Below are 23,827 nucleotides of genomic sequence, written 5' to 3'. Positions count from 1 at the left end.
AAGAACCAGCTTAAACCAGCATCCCAGCGTCAAAACATACCTAACCAGCATATGCTGTTTTTTTCAACAGGGAGAGAAGCTCAAATGTGCTTGCTTGATCATGTAAAGCGATTGTGTCTTCTCAGAAGACTTAAAGTGCTTAATTCATATCACTTGAAACAACGTGATGACAATTTTCATTTTTGGCTGAACTGTCCGTAATTCACAATGAGTACTTTATTGCCTTATTAAATACATTAAGTACACAGTCTTGTACCTTTGTGATTTTTGGGATTGAAATCCCTACAGACAAAATTACTGAAAAAAAATATTTCCAGAGCCAAGGCAGCTGTTCTATTGCTATAAAAAGATAAAAAGTTTCACACCTTTTGTGGGATCTGGCCAAGAGCAGAAGCAATAGTGTTTGCTCTTTCCATTGTCAGGTTGCCGATCATGGAACCCAATGAGAACACAATGATGCCATGATCTCCTGAGCTCTGAACAAACTCCTCCAGTTCCTAAAAGACATACAAAAAATTCTCTGTGAAGCTCATATGGTCGGTGAGGTGATCATGCAAAGTGCCTGCAGGAACATAGGAAGGTGGTGCACACATCAAAGCCGCTCGAAAGTATACGCAAATGTCAAGTGCAGTGACAGGAAGTATGGGATATTCAGTGTCTGTGCCATCTGTGCAAACATTACAATTACAAACGTAATGTAAAAATTCAGTTAAATTATTGCCCTGACATGTTTTTTTCCCCTATATCTAGCTTTTCATTAGTGACTTAAAACTGAACTGATTTTCTATCAGAAATAAGCTATAATGCCACATGCAGTTTACAAAATGGGACTGACACTGCAAATCCACAGTATCTTTTGAGGTCAACGTAGTGTGGGATTACAAATTTAAGATCTGCTGATCCTACATCTTGATCTAACAGCACATGAAAAACTAAGGTGAACTATATTGTATTGGGCATTCAAAGTGAACGTGATGAACATGTTCAGCATCAGTTTACTGATTCGGAATAGTTTCCAGTGAGGTGGTTTTGGCAGTTTTTTTTTTCTTCCTATTTAGTCAAACTATGTGTGAACGTTAACAGGTCTATAGTTTTAGTGACTAGGTGGCGCTTAAAACATGTGGTGATCATGTTATGGTCTAGGTATGCTGGTGCTCACAAGGCTTTAGGCCATTTGATGTAAATTAGGTCTGTTTGAGCTCTCAGTTGGGGTACATTTTCTCACCTCTGTTTAACCCCTGGGTGTAAGACCAAATCTGGATAAAGACTGCCAACTATAAAGTATAATGTATGCCTGTCATAGTCAGACTTTGATGACTGCACTGCCACATTAAATGTTAGGAGCTAAATGAAATCCTGCTCCATACATAAATCCACAGGTATGAAGTTACAATATTACTTGCTTCATTTAAGTAAGGATTGATGCAATGATGTAAAAGAACAAAATATATAAAGGCATCAAGAATATTTCAGAAGAGCAGATATTTCAAAACAGAAAGCAAAGCAAAGTCATTACCTTCGACAGAGGCTTGGCAGGTTTGCAGTGTAGTCCTCCAACAAATTTAAAATTAGGCAGGAGTGGGCGTGGATACTCAAAATCCCAGTAAGTTCTAATCAACCAGATGTCGGCTTTTCCCATGGTCTCACACATGGTTGTGGGTTTTCCTGTGACATAAGGAGATACAGTGCCACTCAGTTGATGTACAGTAGATCAAGTGTTCAAAAATATTGCTTTCTTCTGCTTTGTCTACAGTCTTCTTGTCCTGATCTCTTTCGATACACACTTCAGTCCATGAGTGTGCCTGCACTATACACTATACTGCAATAAAGATTATATTCCAGGTATACAGTCATCTACAAGAGCTTAAAGAGTGCAAAAACCCAGAGCTGTTGGACCATATAATAAATATTATTTATTAAACAACTTGAAAAAGAAAAATGCTACTTGTTGATTTGCAGCCTGTCAACTATTTAATATTTTTGCTTTCTTTTGCTTTATTTACAGCAGCCTTCATGAATACTCAAGAAAACTGTAAATAAAGGTATTTTTAAATCCATTTGACAAAATAGTCAGGTTCAAGCATTTACATGCTTATTTTTTCCCTGTTGATTGGGTTATTTGAGGTCTACACCCCAAGCAACTAACTTTTAAGCAGAAGCGGACAAAGTACTCAACTCCATTACTTGAGTGAAAGTACAGACGAGGCCTCTGACGACCCTGGGATTGCCGCCTCGGGAGAACTGTGAGCAGGCTCTGCAGCCAACTCCATCCTGACGGCTGAGCCGCTCAACTGCAGAGCCAGGTTGACGTAGTCCTCCATACTCAAGTAAATGTACTTAGTTACTGTCCGCCTCTGCTTTTAAGTAATCAGTTGAGTGACTGATTCAATGACTCACTCATAAAGTCATCGTCACTTGTGTATCTATGTAATCTACAGGAGTGGCTAAAAGCCCCCATCACTAATGCTTGTAATGCACAATCACAAAGAAACAGAATGATACAAATGTTGAAAAAACTATGGAAGACTGTTTCTGCCACTGAATAAAAAATAAAACAAGGTAATTGCGACTTTTTAATCACACAATTCTGACTTTTCTTTCTCATAATTATAAATTTACATCTCTCAATTCTGACTTTGACTTTTTTCTCATAATTGCGAGATATAAACTCGCAATTCCGAGTTTCTGAGTTTTCTCTTGCAATTGCAACTTTATATCTTGCAATTCTCACTTTTATCTCACAATTGCGAGTTTACAACTCTCAATTTTGAGTTTGTTTCTCAGAATTGCGAGATATAAACTCACAATTCTGACATTTTTCTTAGAATTGCGAGTTTATATCTTGCAATTGACTTTTTTCCCCTCACAATTCACCCTTTGCTGGAAGTTTGATTGACAGGTGATCTGACCAATCATAACGCTGAATCTGCCATTTTTTTCCCAACAAACAAACCAGACAGGAGAGTAGATTAATGTCTATTCAATGTAGTAGATTCAATGCAGTTGAAACAAGATACCTTCTGATGTTTATTCATGTTTATTTTGTGCAATAACTACTAAAGAGGAAGAGATGAAAGCTTCACATGCCGCTTAAACTAAGGCGCTACAGTGATCTATCACAACACATTAAAAAGCCAAAAATGGTATTTATTGTTTGAATTTATTAATTACAAAATTATTTGACAGCTGACTTTGTTTCATACCAAAAGTAACCTGCTCTGTCCTGTCTTTATCTTGCAATTGCAAGAAAAAAAAGTCAGAATTGTGAGATAAAAAGTCGCAATTATCTTTTTAAAACTTTTTTTTTTAGTGGCGGAAACAGACTTCCATTAAAAAAAAAAAAAACGTGCCGCTGGACAGTATCCACAATCTTAGAATGTCGCTCAGGCAATCAAATAGATGGACTATTGTAGAATTATACGTATTATTATTTGTTAAAAAAAACGTTGCTTATGTTTTCAGTGCAATACTTAGAAAATTATCTTACAGACTTACTTAGATTTGAATTATAAATGTAGCAAGATCATACGTTATTAATGCCTATATGTTTGCTAAACTGTATAATACTGTTACACATTCTATAGTTTATATTCATTGAAAAATTTACTTAACCATTTGTACATCACAATGGTAAATAGCAACTAGAAAGAGACAGACAACTGCAGAATTAATGCATAAAAGTGGCCAAAAACAAAATAATTACCCCATATTTCAGTGTAAATTGTATCAAAATTAAACTTCATGTTCAATCTGAATATAGTTGTATGTACGATGTAGAGGAGCATGTTTTCAACTCTCTCTGTGAAGCTCATATGGTCGGTGAGGTGATCATGCAAAGCGGCTGCAGTAACATAAGACGGTGGTGCAGGCATCTGACCGCAAAGCCGCTCGAAATGATACGCAAATGTCAAGCGCAGCGACAGGACGTGCGAGATTTTCAGTGTCTGTGCCATCAAGTCAGTACATGGCATCATAGGATCAGAAAAAAGCACATCATAATGAGATTCCCGAAGCGTGTGTAAAAGATCCTCATTGTGAAGCATGCAAACATCATCAGCAAGCAACATAAAGTTGGTTATCACTCGCCAGACCATGAAGATTCGCTCATATTTGGCGACTGAGTCCTTCATCCAGAGATTAATGAACTCACTCCACACAGCACTGGCCTCTTTTTTCTTCATGTTGACTTTATACACATTGAAATCAAACCGCTCCTTCCGTGTGTGTGGTACAGTAGGTGATGAAGAACTGACCAGAACCGTCACACTGTGGTTACGATCGACCAGCGCATCAATGATCGCACGCATGTTGTGCCAGTGGCTGTACTCGCCTGGCAACACCAAAACCTTGCCAGCATTACCAGCCTCTACTCCACACAGCAGTAGACACAAATAAATTCCCAGAAATCATGGTGAAATATTTCTGCTTCTGGATAAGTGCAGTGAGATCTGGGGAACAAGGCTCCAAATGTATAGACTATGTGCAAAACAGGATTTGGTCAAAGGTCGTGTTGCATTATGGAGGGTAGTTGTACTTTGTCCTCAATGAATAAAGCCATTTTCACAAAAAGATAATGCATACTGTTGACTTAAACGTTCTCTCAACTTTCACTCAATTCAAGCTTGCAACTTTCACTGTAATTGCTTTATTTTGCATTACTGCATGCTGTAGTTCAAAGTATGTAGAGGAATATGCAAATGTTATCGAGAACAACACTGTTATAATGGCTATATTTATTAAACCTCCCTTTTCTGGAGTAAAAATAATTTCCATTTGCTCAAGTAGCTAAGAAAAAGAAATCTATGCTAGCATTTATGTGACTTTTCAAAAGAGGATATACATATTGAGAGCTAGATTAATGTTGGTCCGAAGAGCGAAAGGGTAACACTTTACTTAAAGTCTTTACGTATAACGCATTATAATTACACCCTCTAATGCATTATATCTTTTCATAAATAATTGTGAACAGTTAAAATGCATTACAATATTTGAAGGTTTGTCATGTGTTGTAATGAATTTTACTGTACTTTCTAAAGGTGTAACAATGAATAGATAGGTATTATGATGTATTATAATTGTGGTTATAATTATTCATGAGATGCATTATAATGTGAATTACAAGGCATAATTAATGCATTAAAACTACTTTTATAATGCATTATATAAAGGCTTTAATTGTAAAATTTGCTCAAAATGTCAGCACTATTGGACTGTCCTTCATGTTGAGGCTCAGTGTTGAAGATGACTACATGATGATAGTACAGCACAGCAGTAAAATTAGTTTAACTTCATACCCATTAAACTCTGCACATTTCATTTTTTGAGCTCAAACCAACTTAGGTATACATTAGCAAATCCATCTGGCATAGCACATGGCTTAAATAAAATATTGACCTAAAGGTATCTTACCAATTAATTGCAAATTACTCAAAATATTATTCCTTATATAGAACATGACTTTTTTACTTTTTTTTTTTCTTTTTTGAACATTTTGATTGTAAAGTTACAAAGTTTATTTGGTTTACAGTTTTTTCTTTTTTTTTTTTTTTTTTGAACATTTTGATTGTAAAGTTACAAAGTTTATTTGGTTTACAGGTAAGGGGTGTGCGATATGATGCTATTTGATCAAGAGCGATTAAAATGTCTCCATGATCCACTGTTTTGGAAATATTGTATCATGCAACAGAGCATGTTCTATCAGTTGCAGTTCTGAGGTTTTCGTCTACATCCCAACAAGCAGTGCAATTACGCGACAAATTGGGGCTCACACTAGGTGGTGGCTTTTTAACAGGCTCGTATACGATGCTCATGAATTCAGTGAGATTTAGCAATGCAGTGACAATGGATGAAAACATTGAGGAGTTGGTCCCTAAAAAATTCAACATGGAAATGGTTCGGATTTTCCACAACAGACACGGTGCAAACAAAAGTTATTTGCAAATGTTGCAATGATAAGTTTCGCATGTCGGAGGGCAACAGAACAAATCTTTTTAACCACCTCAAAAGAAATCACCCGAAAGAATATGCTGCCAGTCAAATTGTGAAGGGACCCCACATGAGTGCATCAGGTACAACCATGCAGCCAGAGGCTACAAGACTTAAACAAACAACTCTAACGAAGGAGGCATTTGAGAAGGGAACTCCATGTGTCAGGACAAATAAGAATATTTTACCTGGCCAAAGATATGATTCCCATAAAAACTGTGGAAAATGAGGGCTTCAAAAGACTGCTCAAAGTCGTAGATCTGCGTTATGAGATACCTAGCCGGAAATATTTTTCCGCCATGGCTATTCCACAACTGTATTCCGAATGTTGCAGCATTGACGTGATGGAGACTGTGAAAAGAGTCCACTGAGAGACTTTACTGATGCACTCTCAGTTGACACTAGAGGTGATGACACTGCACTAACAAAAACAACCAATGAAGACAACCATTCTCAATTGATCCTTTGCCAGGAGTTTGATTGACAGACAATCTGACCAATCATAACATGGAGTCTGCCATTTTTGTCCGACAAACAAACCAGACAGGAGAGTGGATTAATGTTGGTGGACTTGAACTTGAAAAATGGTGTGTACTGACGTACTGACAGTTGAAACAAGATACCTTCTGATGTTTTGCAAAGGATCAATTACCTCACTGACAAATATTGAACAAACACAACCCAAGAAAGCAAAGAAATCGCTTGCCAGCTTTTTGAAAACCTCAGGTGCTGTAAGTGCATCTGCAGCAGCAAGATCAGCTTCCTCATCATTAAAAGAGACAAAAGAAGGGGAATTGAAGGTCTGCTTGTCCACACTGAATGCAGAAAGTGAGGTGGATCCTCTGGAATGATGGAAAGTCCATGAGGCAAACTTTCTAAGAGTTAGCCAACTTGCTAGAAAGTACTTGTGCATTCCAGCAATAAGTGCTTCCTCAGAAAGAACCTTCAGCACTGGTGACAATATTGTTACCTGCCAAAGGGCAACTCTCAAGCCAAATAAAGTCAATCAACTGGTTTTCCTCTCTAAAAATTTGTGATTGTGATCAATCATCCTTTTTAGATGATTGATCTTGCGTTCTTTTAGAAAGAGATATAAGTTGTATGAAGGTGAAAGGTATGTTCTAAAGTTAAGTTTACAAGAGTCAGGATTCAGCAATATTTTTGGTTGGTTGGTTTTGGTTGATTGTTTGTTCCGAATCACATTGCACTTTAAAAAAAAATCTACTTACAATACAATACAATACAATAAGCAAATGTTTATTTTGGGAGCTATGCTAAAGTCTCTGACTGTACTTACATTTAACCAGACCAAGTTAATTTTTAACCTTAAAATATCTATTTGTTTATTCTATACTTTTGATGGTATCTTAAAAAAAAGTAGAAAGGGAAAAGAAAATGCTGACATGGGTTTTGCTGAGGACCTGTGTCTAATAAGCTTATCTGAGTGCTACAGCTGTTGCCAATGTTTAAACCAATGTTCATTTTGTGATGAAAAGTCTTTGATTGTAACTGAATGCAAATCTTGTTGAATTTTCTTACTTTGCAGAATTGCACTTGCATTAAATCTACACTTGTTTAAAATATGCTTGAAAATGTACCTAAATGGTCTATCTTTTTTAACTTTTGTTATTTTTTAAGGCTATATTTTTTCAATGGGAATATTTCCTTATGAAAATGAACCATGGTTTTACTACAAATTAAACCAAAAAACCATGGTTACTATATTTAAACCATGGTAACCACAAATTAATCATAACCATAGTTTTGGATCTGTCAGCTCTGGGTGCCAAGGCGGAAGAGGGACCACAGGAAGACATGGCGGAGTAGGGAACACAGGAGGCCGTGGCGGAGTAGGGAACACAGGAGGACATGGCGGGGTAGGGAACACAGGAGGCCATGGCGGGGTAGGGAACACAGGAGGCCATGGCGGGGTAGGGAACACAGGAGGCCATGGCGGGGTAGGGAACACAGGAGGCCATGGCGGGGTAGGGACCTCAGGAGGCCGTGGCGGAGCAGCCTTCGAGGCCGCGGCCTTAGCCCCCGTCTCGGCCTCTATGGCTGGAGCCCTACTACCCCCCCCAAAAAATACTTGGGGACGTTTACAGGTTCCGAGGCCCTCCGTGGGCCAGGACCGGGGACTGGAGCCCTGGGCTTTCTTGCGGATCTGTAGCCCTCCCTGGGCTTAACTGGGGATCGGGAGCCCTGCCTGGGCGAAACTGGGGATCGGGGGCCCTTCCTGGGCGGAACTGGGGATCGGGAGCCCTTCCTGGGCTTAACTGGGGATCGGGAGCCCTTCCTGGACTGAACGAGGGATCGGGAGCCCGGAGCCCTTCCTGGGCGTAACTGGGGATTGGGAGCCCTCCCTGGGCTGAACTGGGGATTGGGAGCCCGGAGCCCTTCCTGGGCTGAACTGGGGATCGGGAGCCCTTCCTGGGCTGACCTGGGAATCGGGAGCCCTTCCTGGGCTCAACGGGGGATCGGGAACCCTTCCTGGGCTGAACTGGGGATCGGGAGCCCTTCCTGGGCTGAACTGGGGATCGGGAGCCCTTCCTGGGCATCAGGAGCCCTTCCTGGGCTTAACTCGGGATCAGGAGCCCTTCCTGGGCTATACTCGGGAACAGGACTGACACTGGAACTAACTCTGGGGCCACAGCCGACACCCTTCTCCTCACCCCTAGCATCCTCTTCTGGATCGGGGGGAACAGGCGTGGTCTGGGTCCACACTGGAGCGAACTCTGGGGCCTGGGCCGACACTGGAGCGAGCTCTGGGGCTGAAGCCGACACCCTTCTCCTCGCCCCTAGCATCCTCTTCTGGATCGGGGGGAAAAGGCGTGGTCGGCGAACTTGTGTTGAATGTCTGGCGGGCTTGCCACATTAATGTCCGGTGGGCTAGCCATATGCGTGACCAGCGGGCTGGAGATAGCCCCGGCTGACAGGCCTCCCATCGGCCTGGCCAGCGGGCTGGAGATAGCCCCGACTGGTGGGCTTGACATAGGAACCGCCGGCGGGCTTGCCACATTAATGTCCGGTGGGCCTGCCATTGGCCTGGTCAGCGGGCTGGAGATAGCCCCGGCTGGTGGGCTTGACATAGGTACGGGTTGGTTCTGAGCATCCGGTGGGCTTGTCTTTGGCGAGGCCAGCGGGCTGAAGATAGCCCCGGCTGACGGGCTTGACATCGGCCCGGTCAGCGGGCTGGAGAAAGCCCCGGCTGGCGCGCTTGACAACGGCGCGGCCGGCACGCTACACAGAAGGGCGGTCTTCGTACCGCGGAGACAAACAGGGGAGAAAAAGGAAAACCAAAAGACTATTCAAAAAACGAAAACAAAACACGGAAGAAGGAGCGCCGCTTACTGTTTTAGGTCAGTCGTTCTGTCACGGTTCACACACACGAGGAACACAGGAACGAAGGAGCGAGGAGACACGGAGTAAAGTAACTCAAAAGGGTTTATTAAACAAAGGCTGGGGATCACAGGACTTGACACATCAGGATGACGTTCAACGACTGACAAAGGACAAGAACTAGAACACACTTTAAATACACAGGAACTGATGAGGGGAAGACAAGGGACACCTGGAACTAATGACAATTAACATTGGAAACACCTGGGAACAATGAATTCAAAGCACGAGACAGAGAAACTGGATGACGGAGCACATAGGGAGCAAAGACACACAAAACCTGGCCCAGAGCCTGACAATAGAAGGTGCACACAAATAAAAAACACCATCATGGTAACGAACATGACACTAAATAATACAGTAAATGTTAACAACATAAAATGTAACATACTGCCCAAAGATACATAACTAAAAGGAAAAACAACAACAACAATTGTTTAAATGAAAAACCATAAAATGAGATGTGTCAAACAGGAAATTCTGGGAATGCCAATTTACTGTTTTTCACTGTAAAGTATAAAATGACTTGTTCTTATTTGCTTCTAAAAACTGTACAGTATTTTACTGTAAAATTACATTAGATGTATTACATTGTTTTTTATGGTATATAGTAGGGAAGCTTAATGTTAACCAATTAACAGTTTTTTTTTACCATGTAGTGCTGTCAAACGATTAATCGCGATTAATCGCATCCAAAATAAAAGTTTTTCTTTACATAATATATGCATGTCTACTGTGTATATTTATTATGTATATAAATACACACACATACAGTAAATATTTTGAAAATATTTACATGAAAGAGCGAGGAGACACGGAGTAAAGTAACTCAAAAGGGTTTATTAAACAAAGGCTGGGGATCACAGGACTTGACACATCAGGATGACGTTCAACGACTGACAAAGGACAAGAACTAGAACACACTTTAAATACACAGGAACTGATGAGGGGAAGACAAGGGACACCTGGAACTAATGACAATTAACATTGGAAACACCTGGGAACAATGAATTCAAAGCACGAGACAGAGAAACTGGATGACGGAGCACATAGGGAGCAAAGACGCACACAAAACCTGGCCCAGAGTCTGACATTATCCATGGTATTTGAAGTAAAACTGTGGTTATACAAATGGTAATCAATACGCCAAAAAACATGGTTACTACACTTTTACTACAATAAAACCGTGGTTAATTTTCTTAAGGGTTATTTTGGCTGTACTGTACAGCTCGGTAATTTACAAAATAGCCTTTAGCCATTATATGTGTATGTGCGCAAAGTACATTTGTATATATAACTTAATTTGGGCTTAAAAGTTGAAATGTACAGAGAGTTGATGGATCTGTATCTGAATATAGACGAATATCAAACTTTACAACAAATACTCCAGTGCTGCTGCAAGTTGTTTGCTGATGATTCAGTTAACAAGGTAACACATTTCAAGTCTCTGAGTCTGGTTACAACAGTGTTGGGGAAAGTTACTTTTAAAAGTAATGCATTACAATATTGCGTTACTCCATAAAAAAGTAACGAATTACGTTACTTAGTTACTTTTTATGGAAAGTAATGCGTTACGTTACTTTTGAGTTACTTTTTAAATCTGGACAGGGCTTGCTTGTTTGTTTTTAAAATAAAAAAGTTCTATTTTTGGCAAATATAAAAGCCTTTTCACACCAAAAGTGAAATGAATAAGCCTCAGGCTGAAGGGAAAGTAAATTTACGTCCGTACAGTAGAATGCAGAAGAAGAAATTTCGTACAATGGAAAAAAAGTAACTTGCGTTACTTATTTGAAAAAGTAACTCCGATATTCTCTAGTTACTTGAAAAAAAGTAATCTGATTACTCGTGTTACTTGTAATGCGTTACCCCCAACACTGGGTTACAATAAATGAAAGCTTGACTTTACCGACTAGAACTTTATAGCTAAACTAGAACTCAGTCAATTTGTCCACAACATAAAGACGTGAGAGAACAATCAACATTTGTGAACCATTGACATCCGTGGACATCTTACCTAATACTTCACTGTAGTAATTATCCAAACTCATCGAGGCCATCCGAAACGCGAATGAATAAACAACATACACAATCACATTTTTCACTCTTTCCATGAAGCCCATGTGATCTGTCATCTCCGTCGGAGGAACTGGTACATAAGAAGGTGGTGAGGGCATCTGTCCACACATCCTCTCCATGGAAAACCCCAGCGAAAACCGTAGAGAAAGCACGACTGGAAGATCCAGAATATTCGCCAGCAAGTCACTGCATATGATCATGGGATCATATAAGAGCACATCAAACTTTAAAGCCGTCAAGCGACTGATAAGCGTTTCGTTACGCAGCACGCGGTCGCACATAATCTGGTGCATTTCGCGCACTTTCCCCAACAACTCCATGATCTGGAGACCGATTTGGACCATATTTGGCCTGGGATACTGCATCCAGATATTGACCAGCTGTTCGCTCAGACTGTGCACCTCGTGCGCCTTCAAAGGCACATCAAACACCAGATAAGGAAACCTCTCTTGCTGTGTGAAGTTTATAGTTGGCGAGGCTGAGCTCACCAGAACCGTCACGCTGTGATTGCGGTTCAACAGTTCGTCCACAACGTTGCGCATGTTGTACCAGTGGCTGTATTCTCCCGGCAGCACAAGCACATTACCACAATGCGTAAAGCTCAAGTCACTGAATAGGACGATTACGAAAAGTGTAAATGACTTTCCCAAACGTTGCATTTTAGCATTCGTGAAGACGCAGCAGGCAACCAGATTGTTTGATATGAGCGGTTTCTCTTTAGGTTTGGATTAAGAGACCCTGGGCGTACCCATGCAGGAGGGAAAGTTTCTCTGTAAAGGGCGGCGGCAGAGCAGGATTTTGGACTGAGGTCACGTCACATCAACGAGAGTCCGGAAACATACGCGCTATTTATAAACCAACACACTACTTTGATCACTTGTTGGTAAGATTTTGTACCTTTTTTCCCCCTTGCAACCCCCTGAAATGTTTAAAGAATGTTTGTTTTGTTTGTTGTTATTGTATGTAGACATATATAGGCTACTGTATATACACACATGGACATTTAATGTATGATGGAGATGTGATTGGAAAAGTGTATATTTTGTCATATGCATTTTATTGTTCCCCATTTGAGTTTGTAAATTGATATTGTTAAAAAAAAACAAAAAACAACTACGATCACTTGTGAAAAAGAAGGGCGCTAATTGAGCGTAGACTATTGAATTTGAGTACTTGCAAATAATTCTATATAGTATAGCCTACTTAAAGAGAGTAATGTAATTGTAATAAACATTTGCAACTTCATAATTACATGTGCAATTACAAATAGGCCTAAATTCATGAGAATTAATACCAATGACATTAAATAATATTTTAGTTTAACAGAAATGCTTGTCAGTACATTTGGCAGTACACTTTTTAACCATATTTCGAAGATTATGAATTATGAAATTACATATAAAGCTATAGTCTACTTAAGTTCCAAGTGGGTCAAGAAAGAACTCTAACTTTCAGCTAATTGCATTTAGTATACATTTACACTATGAAACATTTTCTTTTAATTGCAATAACAATTCACATGAAATTTGTTGAAAAACATTACATTGACCTGTACAACAGCAAAAATTAATCAGGCCAAACCTGGTTCCATTGATGCCTGGCAATACCCCACATGTGGAATATGTGAAATAACTGCATGGCAAAGTGCACATTATCAGTGGTTTTATGTTTCTTGTATTGTTTGGAAAGAGTGAGGCTATTCACAGTGACGTGTTGTAACCTCAGGTAACCTATTCAAAGTGGTTTTGGACTCTGTACAACCTTCATACTCATGTTTTTCAGTTTGTTTATTACCCAAAACTGATTATGTTGACTATATAAACTTCATATTCTTCAATGGAATGTGGCTGCATTTATGTTTGCAGAAAAATCCTGTTAGAAGTTCTTGCCAGAGCTGCCAGTTTGGTGACCCAGAATTAGTTTGCTCATATTTAAGACCATCTGTGAAGGCTTTGTATTATCTAGTTATTTGCAGTGTTGGGAAGGTTACTTTGGAAATGTAATAGGTTACAGATTACAAGTTACCCTATTTAAAATGTAATAGTAGTGTAACTTTTTCCATTACTTTATTAAAGTAATGTAACTGATTACTTTTGATTACTTTTCTAAATTTCTAATGAATGTTTATTTGCAACTGTTAATCATTTTCAAACATTTACACCATGCAGGGTTAACCTTACAGTAGTGCTCAACACTGTCAGACTTTCAAAATCCTTCCTCACTTGAATTAAGATGATCATATTTGAACACATCCACCACAAAATCAGACTTTAGTACAGCCTTTGAGATTGATCTGAAGTTCAATGCAGATTTAAAATCATAAGTAGAAAATTAAATAGTTAATAGATAAGAAATCTTTGCATAACTACAGGAAACACTGCATCTAACAATGCTTTGAAAAAAAAAGTTAAATTGATTACAGTTACATTTATTTTGTAATTAAATTACGTAACGCCGTTACATGTAACTAGTTACTCCCCAACACTGGTTATTTGTATAAGTGTAACATGACACTGACTCAGAATACAGGAATTAAGCAAACAGTGGTATGGCTCAAAAAAGGAAAATATTGTTTCATAGCTCTTGATGGAGTTTTGGGTCACAATATTTCCTAATGCTTGCACGGATTGATCTTACAGCAAATATGATTTTCTTTTTCTAAATAACCTTGGTTAAATTTTGAATTAAAGTGAAGAATAGCCTTTCATAGAGGAATACAGATCATTTAAAAGGATTCATAAAGTTTTATGTTACAAAGAGACTTATAAGAGGCACTATATCTGAGGAACTGTAAGATTTAAAAGGAGTCAAAAGCTTGTTTTCTCTTAATTACTTGTGTTTTTATGTGCTCAAATACTGTATGTCACACACATTAGATAAAAGTTTAAACATTGTTTTCTCCATGACAGATTTATATCCTTTATAACTATGTGAATATTTCTGAAAATCAATAAAAGAGTCCAAGGACTGGCCTGAGCTTTCTTAGCCAATCAGAGAGTACAGAATATCAATCATTTTGCATGGGTTTGCTGACATGCCTTTGCAGGGAGTGCATATTGTTGAAGTGCAAAGTTCAGAAGTGTGTTTTTCTTCATCAGTGCACCTCAATAAAGGCATATGATCACAAATGGTCAACGTGTAATTAATTAAATGTATTTTATCTAAGCCAGAAATGTGGAAATGTTCAACAGTTTTCTATAAGGTGTGTGTCTATACGCAATTTCACTTTGAGCTGCATATAAATTTATTTCCATTTGGATTACACAGTTACAACATAAAGTTGAAAGCTTAATGTAATGCATATTTGCCAGTCATATATTATTGTAAGGTGAGACACAGGTAAGATTTCTGAACTTCTGAACTGATTTTCTGGATAAAAGGCAACATTTATTATTAGCTATTTTGATTTATTCACTAATCATTTATTTCAAATGCATTTATTAAAATCCATTAGAATCAGTACAAGTCTGTTCATTGTGAAAACAATTACATTTACTCAGTTAAAAAAGTATGAATATGGTTATAATACGATTAGCTGTGAGAAAACCCAACAATATTCAATTTATTCAAATGTATGAGATTAAAACAAATTGGATTTATTGATGATAAATATAAACCTGGATATTTTGTATTTAAAACACATTCTGTTTATTAGTACTACAGAAATCTTACCTGTTACATTTATGAATGACTGACAAATATGCATAAGATGAAGTTTGTTAAAACTAATTGTATATGCAATTCAAACACATAAATGTTAAATGTGAGCCTAAATATAATTTTTATGTTTGTTCGCTTGAGTAAAAAATGTGTAACAACTAGCCCTTATTTATGTATGTATTATGTTTATGTATACCAGATAATACATACAGAAAAAGGTCTTTGTCATTGCAGCAATGTAATGCTGACACATAAATGAAGTCTAAGAGTACTTACCCATCACTTGCGTATAAAAGTGATCCCACTTTGATTTAGTCACTAGATAAAACAGGACATCCTGTGTGCCATAAAAGAGAAAGTTCTTCAGTCTCTGCAAGAAATTCATTTCATCTGTATTCTCAGAGACGACTGCAGGGACGTAGGATGGCGGTGCCGGCAGTTGGCCGCAGAGTCTCTCAACAGTGTTACCAAAGGTAAACCTGAGACTGAGGATTAACGGTAGGTTTAGCTTCTGAGCCAGCAGCTCCCCGCACATGAAAAGGGGGTCTGCAAGTAAGACGTCAAACTTCTCTTTTCTCCACTTCTCCAAAAGATCTTTTCTGGCGAAGAGTTCCCTGCACACAGCCTGATTCTGTTCTCTGCCTAAGTCAATCATCTCCTTGGCCTTCATTGAAGCCTTGATGATATTGTCATTGGGTAGATCATGAGTCCAGTATTTCAGCATCCTTTCCATATTCTCCAAGATGTCCTGCTTTGTGTGAGGCGCCTGTAGAATATCCACATTGTAGCCCACAGATGGGGTGGTGTTGACAGATGGAGTAGCTGTGTGGGTCACCACTGTGATATTGTGTCCTCTTGAGATCAGTGCATCTAGGATGACTTTTACATTGAGCCAGTGGCTGAATTCGGAAGGCCAGACGATGACCTTACCTCCTGACACACACTGCAGGTTCAGGTTCAACAGAAGTAACAGGAAAAGACTGGCACTTCCTCTGGGACTCATGACAGCAGTGAGCAACACTCTTTGTACAGACTGAACAAGCATGTGGAGGAGCTACTGCTGCCTGCACACGCAAAAGTTATGCAATCAAATAAAGGGGAAGGTCTTAAACGATCTGGGTGCTCTTTAGTTTCAAACAAATAGCAGGTATAGACTGACAGACGGAAGAGTTATAGACTGATTATTTGTAAGAGATAATGTACATCCAGCCGGTTGTTATCACAGAATAAACCCCAACAGGGTAATCAGGACCCCAGCACATAACAGAGGGCTCTTGCATCACCCTGAAGGGGTTTTATTCTGCCATAACAACCAGGTGGATGTACATTATCCTGCTTATTACATGTTTACTTCCCACATAAGTAAATAATTACACAAAATATTGATTTGAGTTGAAACATTAGCTCTTTAAATGCAAAGTTTCACAAAGAAAAACAGTTCCCATCAAATAAGACGGACATTTAAGGCATAATATCACTGATTACAGTCTTTCAACACATAAAGATGAAGACATAAAATGTTATATGAGAAAAAAATGTTTTAAAATCTTACCTGTTTATTATCTTACATTTATTACAGTGTACAAAACAGCAAGTCCATGGTTTCATTTACAGTAAATACAGTCAATAACTGAGGCACAAGATGATAGTGTGGCAGTGTGATACGAGAGATGTGAATGAAGCACCAGCCTCAAATACCTGGATGAGTGGTTTGTTATTTGGTGTTTATAATGGCAATGGTTGTTATGTGGGGAACAACACACCTCAAAATGTCACAACTGACCAATCAGAATCAAGCATTCCAGTGAGCTGTGTAATAAAAGCAGATAATCGCACCATATTGGCTGATTAAAAAGTATAAAATAGATTAAGTCTCTCTATTAGCATATTCAAATTCTTAGTAAGTTTTTGGCTTGGTCTTTACATGGTTGCATATCTGCTTATATAATTATGAATAAATAATATTCATTTAAAAAAAACATCACTTTTCTGCAATAATATAAGATATAAGGTATCACTATCAGCACATTAAAAAAAGAAACAGGTTTATTAGTCTTATTTTTAGTTATTGTAATTGTTTTGGAATACTGCTTTTATTTTTCATTGTCAAAAGCAATACATATAGGCATTTTGTTACCAAATTTGCTTCTGTAAATATGAATTATTTTGTGGGTCACGGACAAAGTGTTTTTGCAGCAAAGAACACACACAACATTTACAAGCATAAAGATGAACAAAATATTCTAAGGGGGCTAAAATACATAATTCAGAAATTTTGTGTGAAATATTACACCACAGACAATTATTACAAGCAATTTAATTTTTATTATATAGATGTATCAACAAAAACAATTCGCTTGAAAATGAAAAAAAAAAAATGTTTTTTTAAAATGTAGATTTATGAATGCAAAAAAGTGAATAGTGACAAAATAATTACAAACTTAATATGAAAATATAATTTAGATAAAGAAGTTTAAGAATAAATAGGCCTAAACAATTCCAAAAGGGTAATTGGTTCTTCAAAGTGATGGCAAAGGGAACTGTTGGGTGAAATACAGCTGCCGTTATTATACTTTGCAAGTTCATAGTTTAGTTACGAATAATTTTCAAGGAACTTCAACTAGAACAATGGATTTTTTCATTAAAAACTTTATTTATTTTTTTAAAGCTACTACAAATGAAAAATATTAGCAATTAGTTAAATTGCACAATCATAAATTGCGCCAAAAAATAATAGCAGAGGGACAGGTAAAGATAATTTTAGTCCATAAGCGAGGTGATTTAGAACCTTTTTTTTTTTTTTTTGGTGATTTAGAACCTTATTCAACACGTGTACGTACTACGTTGCGTCATCAGTGCGCGACCGCAGCATCAGAATGCTGACATGGCCGCGTCTATCGAGCTGAGACTCACTTTATGCATCTGTCTTGTTTTTATCCTGGGATTTTCTTCGGTCTCCGCTCTCATTGAGGGACTGTATTGCGGGATTCAAAGCTGTTATGACGTGCTGGGAGTTTCGCGTGACGCCAGTAAAGCTGAGATCGGACGCGCGTACCGTCAGCTGGCCCGGCGATATCACCCAGACAGATATCAGCCCGGAGAGAGCGACGACTCCCGCGAAACCGCGCAGCAAAAGTTTCTGCTGGTCGCTACTGCTTACGAGACACTCAAGGTAAAACCACATTTCCATGCTGTTCTTGTTAGGAGAATTAGAGTTTCAGTGAAGTCAGAATGCGCGTTAATGGGATGCTGATCCCATGCATCCTACTGATTATTATTCCAACTAACCTTCCCAGCAAACACAGAACGTTCCCCTAACGTTAGTTTTTGGTTCCCGTTTGGTAATTTTTTTGGGAACCAAATACTAACTTTAGGTACTAACTTTGTAACCATAAAATAACGTTCCCAGAACGTTGCAGGGTGGTTATTTTTAAATAACCTAAAAATAACTTATAGCGAACTTTCCCTAATGGTTATTTTTAGGGTATTTTTATATAATTTTTTATTTATAATAATTAATAATAATAATAATAATAATAATAAATTTATTTTATATAAACCGTAAGATAGTGAAAACGTTGCAGATGTTAATGTGTAATGACCTACAGAGTCCTGAAATTCGTTTAATGCAGCATTTATTAAAATACAGAAATTAGATCAATCAAAACGCGATTTAAATTATAATATTAAGCCAGGGTTAAGCTATAAGAAATCATAAATTCGTGGGTTTGTTTTATCTTCATTTACTGCGCGCCTCTGATCTGCACGCGCTTGTCCAGCACGCGCTTTCACCTGTCTTTCACAGCCGCGCGCTCGCAGAATAAAAAAATTAACGGTCATTTTTCGTTTTACTGGCTGATTGACTAGCTCGTTTATAGATCTCTTTATTGAATGATTACTTAAAATTAATATATTTATGAGAGTAAATATGATTTCAGAGGGATTTAAAATGCCTAACTGAAGAGAACATGATGTTAAGCGAGAGGTTTTTGTTTACGGATCAAAAGAAGGTCCCGCTGCACAAACTGTACACTTCAGTGGTAAGAAATGAATGTACTGATATCCTACTTTAAGTCAAGTCATTTTTTATTCTTTTTTATATATATATATCTGCGAATAAATGTCATATTTTATGAACCATACATTGTGTTAGTCATTTTTATTTGGTGCTGAAGAAATGTTAAAGGGGTCATATGATGCTGCTAAAAAGAACATTATTTTGTGTATTTGGTGTAATGAAATGTTTATGCGGTTTAAAGTAAAAAAAACACATTATTTTCCACATACTGTACATTATTGTTTCTCTGGTCACGAGTGTGCTGGATGATTACTGACGTACAGCGGGGTGATCATATCGGAGTAAAGAGGTTAGGGGAACGTTATAATAACGTTCTGGGAACCAAAAACTAACGTTAGGGGAACATTATGATAATGTTATGGGAACGTTAGAATAACGTTCTAGGAACCAAAAACTAACGTTTTGGGAACGTTAAGAAAACTTTCCTGGCTAACCAAAAACAAACCATAAAAAAAACGTTCTGGGAACCAAGAACTAACAATCCGGGAACGTTCTGGGAACCAAAAATTGTTAGCTGGGTTACTAACTTCATTAGTAGTTTCCTTGGTGGTGCTTGCAATAATCCCAGGTTATCTCAGTTATTACAACAAACCTTCCCTGTCCAATCACTACTACCGTTATTGCAAAAGCGGTGGGGCAAACAATTGCATAATAGTGCATATGATTTTTTTAAAAAACGCGTTACAACAAGATTATATACATTTACCATAAATTATGCATTTATTTATCTCGGTTAATGTTAATTTAATGAATATTGTGTCGTAAAATCTTGTTAGTTCTCAAGACTTTGTCAATCCAGCATCTTTGTCTTGAATTTTGCTTTGTTGCATTTTGAAGACTTGGTAAATACTTAAGCTGGGGGCGCACTACACGACTAGCGGAAACATTGTAAGACTGACCTCAATACACTTAAAGACCGTTACCATCGACTGGAGCAGATTCTAGTCTTTGACAGTTAGAGAGGACACTATGCGACTTTCTGCTGGTCCAACTGGGCACGATCCATCGTCAAGACCAAATTACATTCCTAATCGGCCTGACAATTGTGTAGTGTGTGTTCTCGGCTTTAGTCATAACAGCTAAATAGATCTCTAATATTGTGACTTTCAGGATGAAGAATTACGTAAGGACTATGACTACATGCTGGACCACCCAGAGGAATACTACAGCCACTACTACACCTACTACAGGAGAAGACTTGCTCCCAAAGTAGACGTTAGGATAGTGATTCTTGTAACTATTTGTGCAATTTCACTGTTTCAGGTAAGTACACCACTCATCACAGAATGTTCTGGTCATTGACAGCTGTTCATGCATTGCCATTGGCTTGAAAAGGACGACATACTGATGATGTTGTTATTCTTAATTATGATTTTTATTTTTATGTTCCAAGTCTTTTTTTGGCATTAGTGATAGTGATTTTATTGAAAAAACAGCATATGCTGGTTAGGTATGTTTTGATGCTGGTTTGAGCTGGTTTAAGCTGGTCCTTTGCTGGTTTATGCTGGTTTAAACTGGTCCTTAGATGGTCATGTGCTGGTCTTAAGCTGGTCGGACCAGTTTAGGACCAGCACATGACCAGCTTAAACCAGCTAAGGACCAGCATAAACTAGCAAAGGACCAGTTTAAACCAGCTCAAACCAGCATCCCAGCTTCAAAACATACCTAACCAGCATATGCTGGTTTTTTCAACAGGGGGGTATTAGATAGGATTAGGATTATGTAGAATATGGGGTATTAGATAGGAATAGGATTATGTAGAATATGGTCATGCAGCTTTATAAGTACTAATAAACAGCCAATATGTTATTCAAAATATAAAGCAAAAAGTAGAAATGAATGCCTAAAAGCCAATAAGTGTTCCTCTGTTGCCTTGTACTGGTTATAATGGTGATTTGATGTTTTTTATAATTTTACATGGTCTAAGTGTTTGTTTACCACAAAGTAGTGTTGTCAAAAGACCCGGTACTTTGTTACCAAGTCGGTACTAAAAAAATGAAAACGTTACGGTACCAGGTTTTTTTAAGTACCGGTGGTACCGAGTACCCGGTCAACCTTTACACACCAGAGGCTTTTAAATGAATTGTGAATCTAAAATATGCGTGTTAGAGAATGTACAAATGGTTAACATTGTTTGTGTCATATCAGTCAAAAAAGCAGTTTTTTTGTTGTTGTTTTTAGCTAACTTAGTTAGTTGTTATTCTTGGCTGAATAACTCTAGAAGGTTTTAAAAGCCCTTTAAAATTAAATATGTACACAGTTTGGATTAAATTAATGTATAGTCAAATTTTTTAATTAGCATGTTTTTGTGTTTTGCTTTGGTACCGAAATTGGTACCGAGAACCGTGGATTTTCACTGGTATTGGTACCGAATACTGAAATTTTGGTACCGTGAAAACACTACCACAAAGTATATTTTGGTCATCCCATTAAAAATAACAATCAAATTGGATCCTTTTAGAGCTTTAAAATAGCTGGAAATAGTTGTGTGAAATGCTTGAAAGACATTGAAAAGTGCTTGAATATCTCTCTCTCGACTATTTCTGCCAGATCGCCATGGTTATACTTAGCGTTACTACTTCTGGTTTTCTGACGTCAGCGCTGTTTGATCTGTTTATATCAGAGAATTCTGAGAATAATTTGAATGCTTCTCAGTACATCTCACAGCAACATTATTCATTCTGCGGCAAATTTAAATGCTTCTCACTGGATCTTGCAGCAATGTGCTGTAACAGTGTTGCGAAATCATCTTTGGTTCCCGAGTAAAGCTGTTCTGAGCTCGGACAAGTTTGTTTACATTGCGGTCCGAGCTGATAAACTGTCCACACTGCCAAAGTCTTTTTCAAGGAAAGTCTGTTCACTTTGCAACCGTATTTGCAACGCCTCCAGGCAGCTCATCCAAGACCAAGTCCTATCTAAATGAATGGGGGAATCCTGAAATCTCAAAAACTGCTTGCTGAACTCACAATTAAATTACATTTTTCAGATCAGCATCAAAATCTCAAATGACCTGCACCACAAATGCTGTTCCTTATGCTCAAATAGTGTTAAAAAAGCTTATTTTTCATGAACAGTCACTATACATGTGCAGTCTTAAGCGCGAGCATAGATATGACATATCTATGAGCGTGAGTCTCTCAGGTTTCTATGGGAACCGGAGCTTCTAACAGCAGCTGCAGTGATGCAATGACTTTACCAATCAGTGATTGGCTGTTTTATTCAGAAGGCAGGACTATTCTGCCATATTGTATGTTGCAGTTTCTCCCATTCATTAGTAATAGAAGTGAACCGTCTTTGTATTTCTGTAGTCTTTGGCGCTGCGCAGCTCAAATGTAGCACGGTTCTGTTACGCTTTTGTTTCGTTTGCCGTTTGATATTTCTCATATGCAACAGAAATGGCAGCACTTATGAGTTGAACAACGTGGTGGTGTGACCGCACACAAAATTTTGTCGCACCAGCAGAAAAATTGGTCGAAAATGCGACCATTTGGGCACAGTATGGAGCCCTGAATTGTAAGGCCTAGAGACTTGAAACCAGGTGGAATGTCTTTATTATTTCTCACTACTCCGTCTCTTAGACTCTCCAAGGACAGCCAATGGGGGTGCTACAATAAAGGCAAACATGTTGTGGGCTATAATATCTAAACCGTATGTCAGATCCTTGGTTCAAAATAAAATTTTTTTTGCAAATGTCTGATTTCATTTCGGTGGCCAAATTGCCTCTGTGTTTGTTGGATGGATGATTTCATTTTGGCCTGCAAGAATGTTTATTGTATTGGTGTCTTAAAGACCTTGTTTGATGGAACAAAATCAGTGCAGAAAGATTCTCTGTAATCCCATTATCAGCAAATTCAAAAAAACTTTAAATTAAAGCCGGTACTGTATATGTAATATAATGCCAAAAAGAGCCATAAATGGTTTGTTTTTCTTTTCAGATTGTATCAAATGTATGTAAATGCTTACCTTAATGGACAATTAAACCCCAAAATGACAATTCTGTCATTAATTACTCACCCTCATGTCGTTCCAAACCTGTAAGACCTTCGTTCATCTTCGGAACACAAATTAAGATATTTTTGATGAATTCCAAGAGCTCTCTGACCCTCCATAGACAGCAAAGGTCCTAAAACGATCAAGGCTCAGAAACGTAGCAAGGACATCATTAAAATAATCCATGTGACATCAGTGGTTCAACCATAATTTTACAAAGCTACGAGAATACTTTTTGTGCGCAAAGAAAACAAAAATAACAACTTTATTCAACAATTCGTCTACGCGTCACCCTAAAGCGCCATTTTGAAACAACGTATGTAACGTAAGCAACGTATATACACGTGGATATGTTGTTTACATTGTTTACGCTTTGATCTGAACGTAAACAACGTATCCGCGTACATACTTTGCATACTTTGTTTACATATGTGATGATACTCTCCCAAATGGCGCTATAGGGTGATGTGGAGGAGACGAATTGTTGAGTACAGGTTTGGAATGACATGAGGGTGAGTTTTTTAAATATATATATATATATAGATATAGCCGTTGTTGTTTTGCACTTTATTCTTTTTAAAATGCTTACTTTATACATTTTTGGTGTATTGTTTCTTTATTATTTCTTAATGTTTTTTT

At 38.0% G+C, this 23,827-nt stretch overlaps 2 protein-coding genes across 3 annotated transcripts in view; one reads left to right on the top strand and one right to left on the bottom strand.

Annotated features, from left to right (window-relative positions):
* The window catches only part of LOC107739983 (UDP-glucuronosyltransferase 2C1-like), an 18,443-nt gene extending 2,268 nt beyond the window's left edge, over positions 1-16,175 (bottom strand). The window contains exons 1-3 of one of the 2 annotated variants that reach the window (XM_016552251.1): positions 15,397-16,175; positions 1,517-1,665; positions 366-497 (exon numbers count right to left, since the gene is read on the bottom strand). In XM_016552251.1, the coding sequence (XP_016407737.1) occupies positions 366-497; positions 1,517-1,665; positions 15,397-16,165 (1,050 nt within the window). In that variant the 5' untranslated portion in view covers positions 16,166-16,175. Of the gene's footprint in view, positions 1-365; positions 498-1,516; positions 1,666-11,398; positions 12,213-15,396 lie in introns of those variants that run through there. The other variant, XM_016552252.1, reaches the window with a different exon arrangement.
* A 1,801-nt stretch (positions 16,176-17,976) lies between these two features.
* Positions 17,977-23,827, top strand: part of LOC107739982 (dnaJ homolog subfamily C member 25-like) — a 14,090-nt gene continuing 8,239 nt past the window's right edge. Inside the window, exons 1-2 of the mRNA XM_016552250.1 lie at positions 17,977-18,292; positions 20,309-20,461. Coding sequence (XP_016407736.1) covers positions 18,005-18,292; positions 20,309-20,461 — 441 coding nt within the window. The 5' untranslated portion in view covers positions 17,977-18,004. The remainder of the gene's footprint in view (positions 18,293-20,308; positions 20,462-23,827) is intronic.

This window comes from Sinocyclocheilus rhinocerous, unplaced genomic scaffold, assembly GCF_001515625.1.
Source record: "Sinocyclocheilus rhinocerous isolate Xijiao unplaced genomic scaffold, SAMN03320098_v1.1 scaffold285, whole genome shotgun sequence".
Classification (NCBI taxonomy): domain Eukaryota; kingdom Metazoa; phylum Chordata; class Actinopteri; order Cypriniformes; family Cyprinidae; genus Sinocyclocheilus; species Sinocyclocheilus rhinocerous.
Note: the sequence above shows the minus strand (reverse complement) of the source record. Positions and strands in the feature narration are given on the sequence as shown.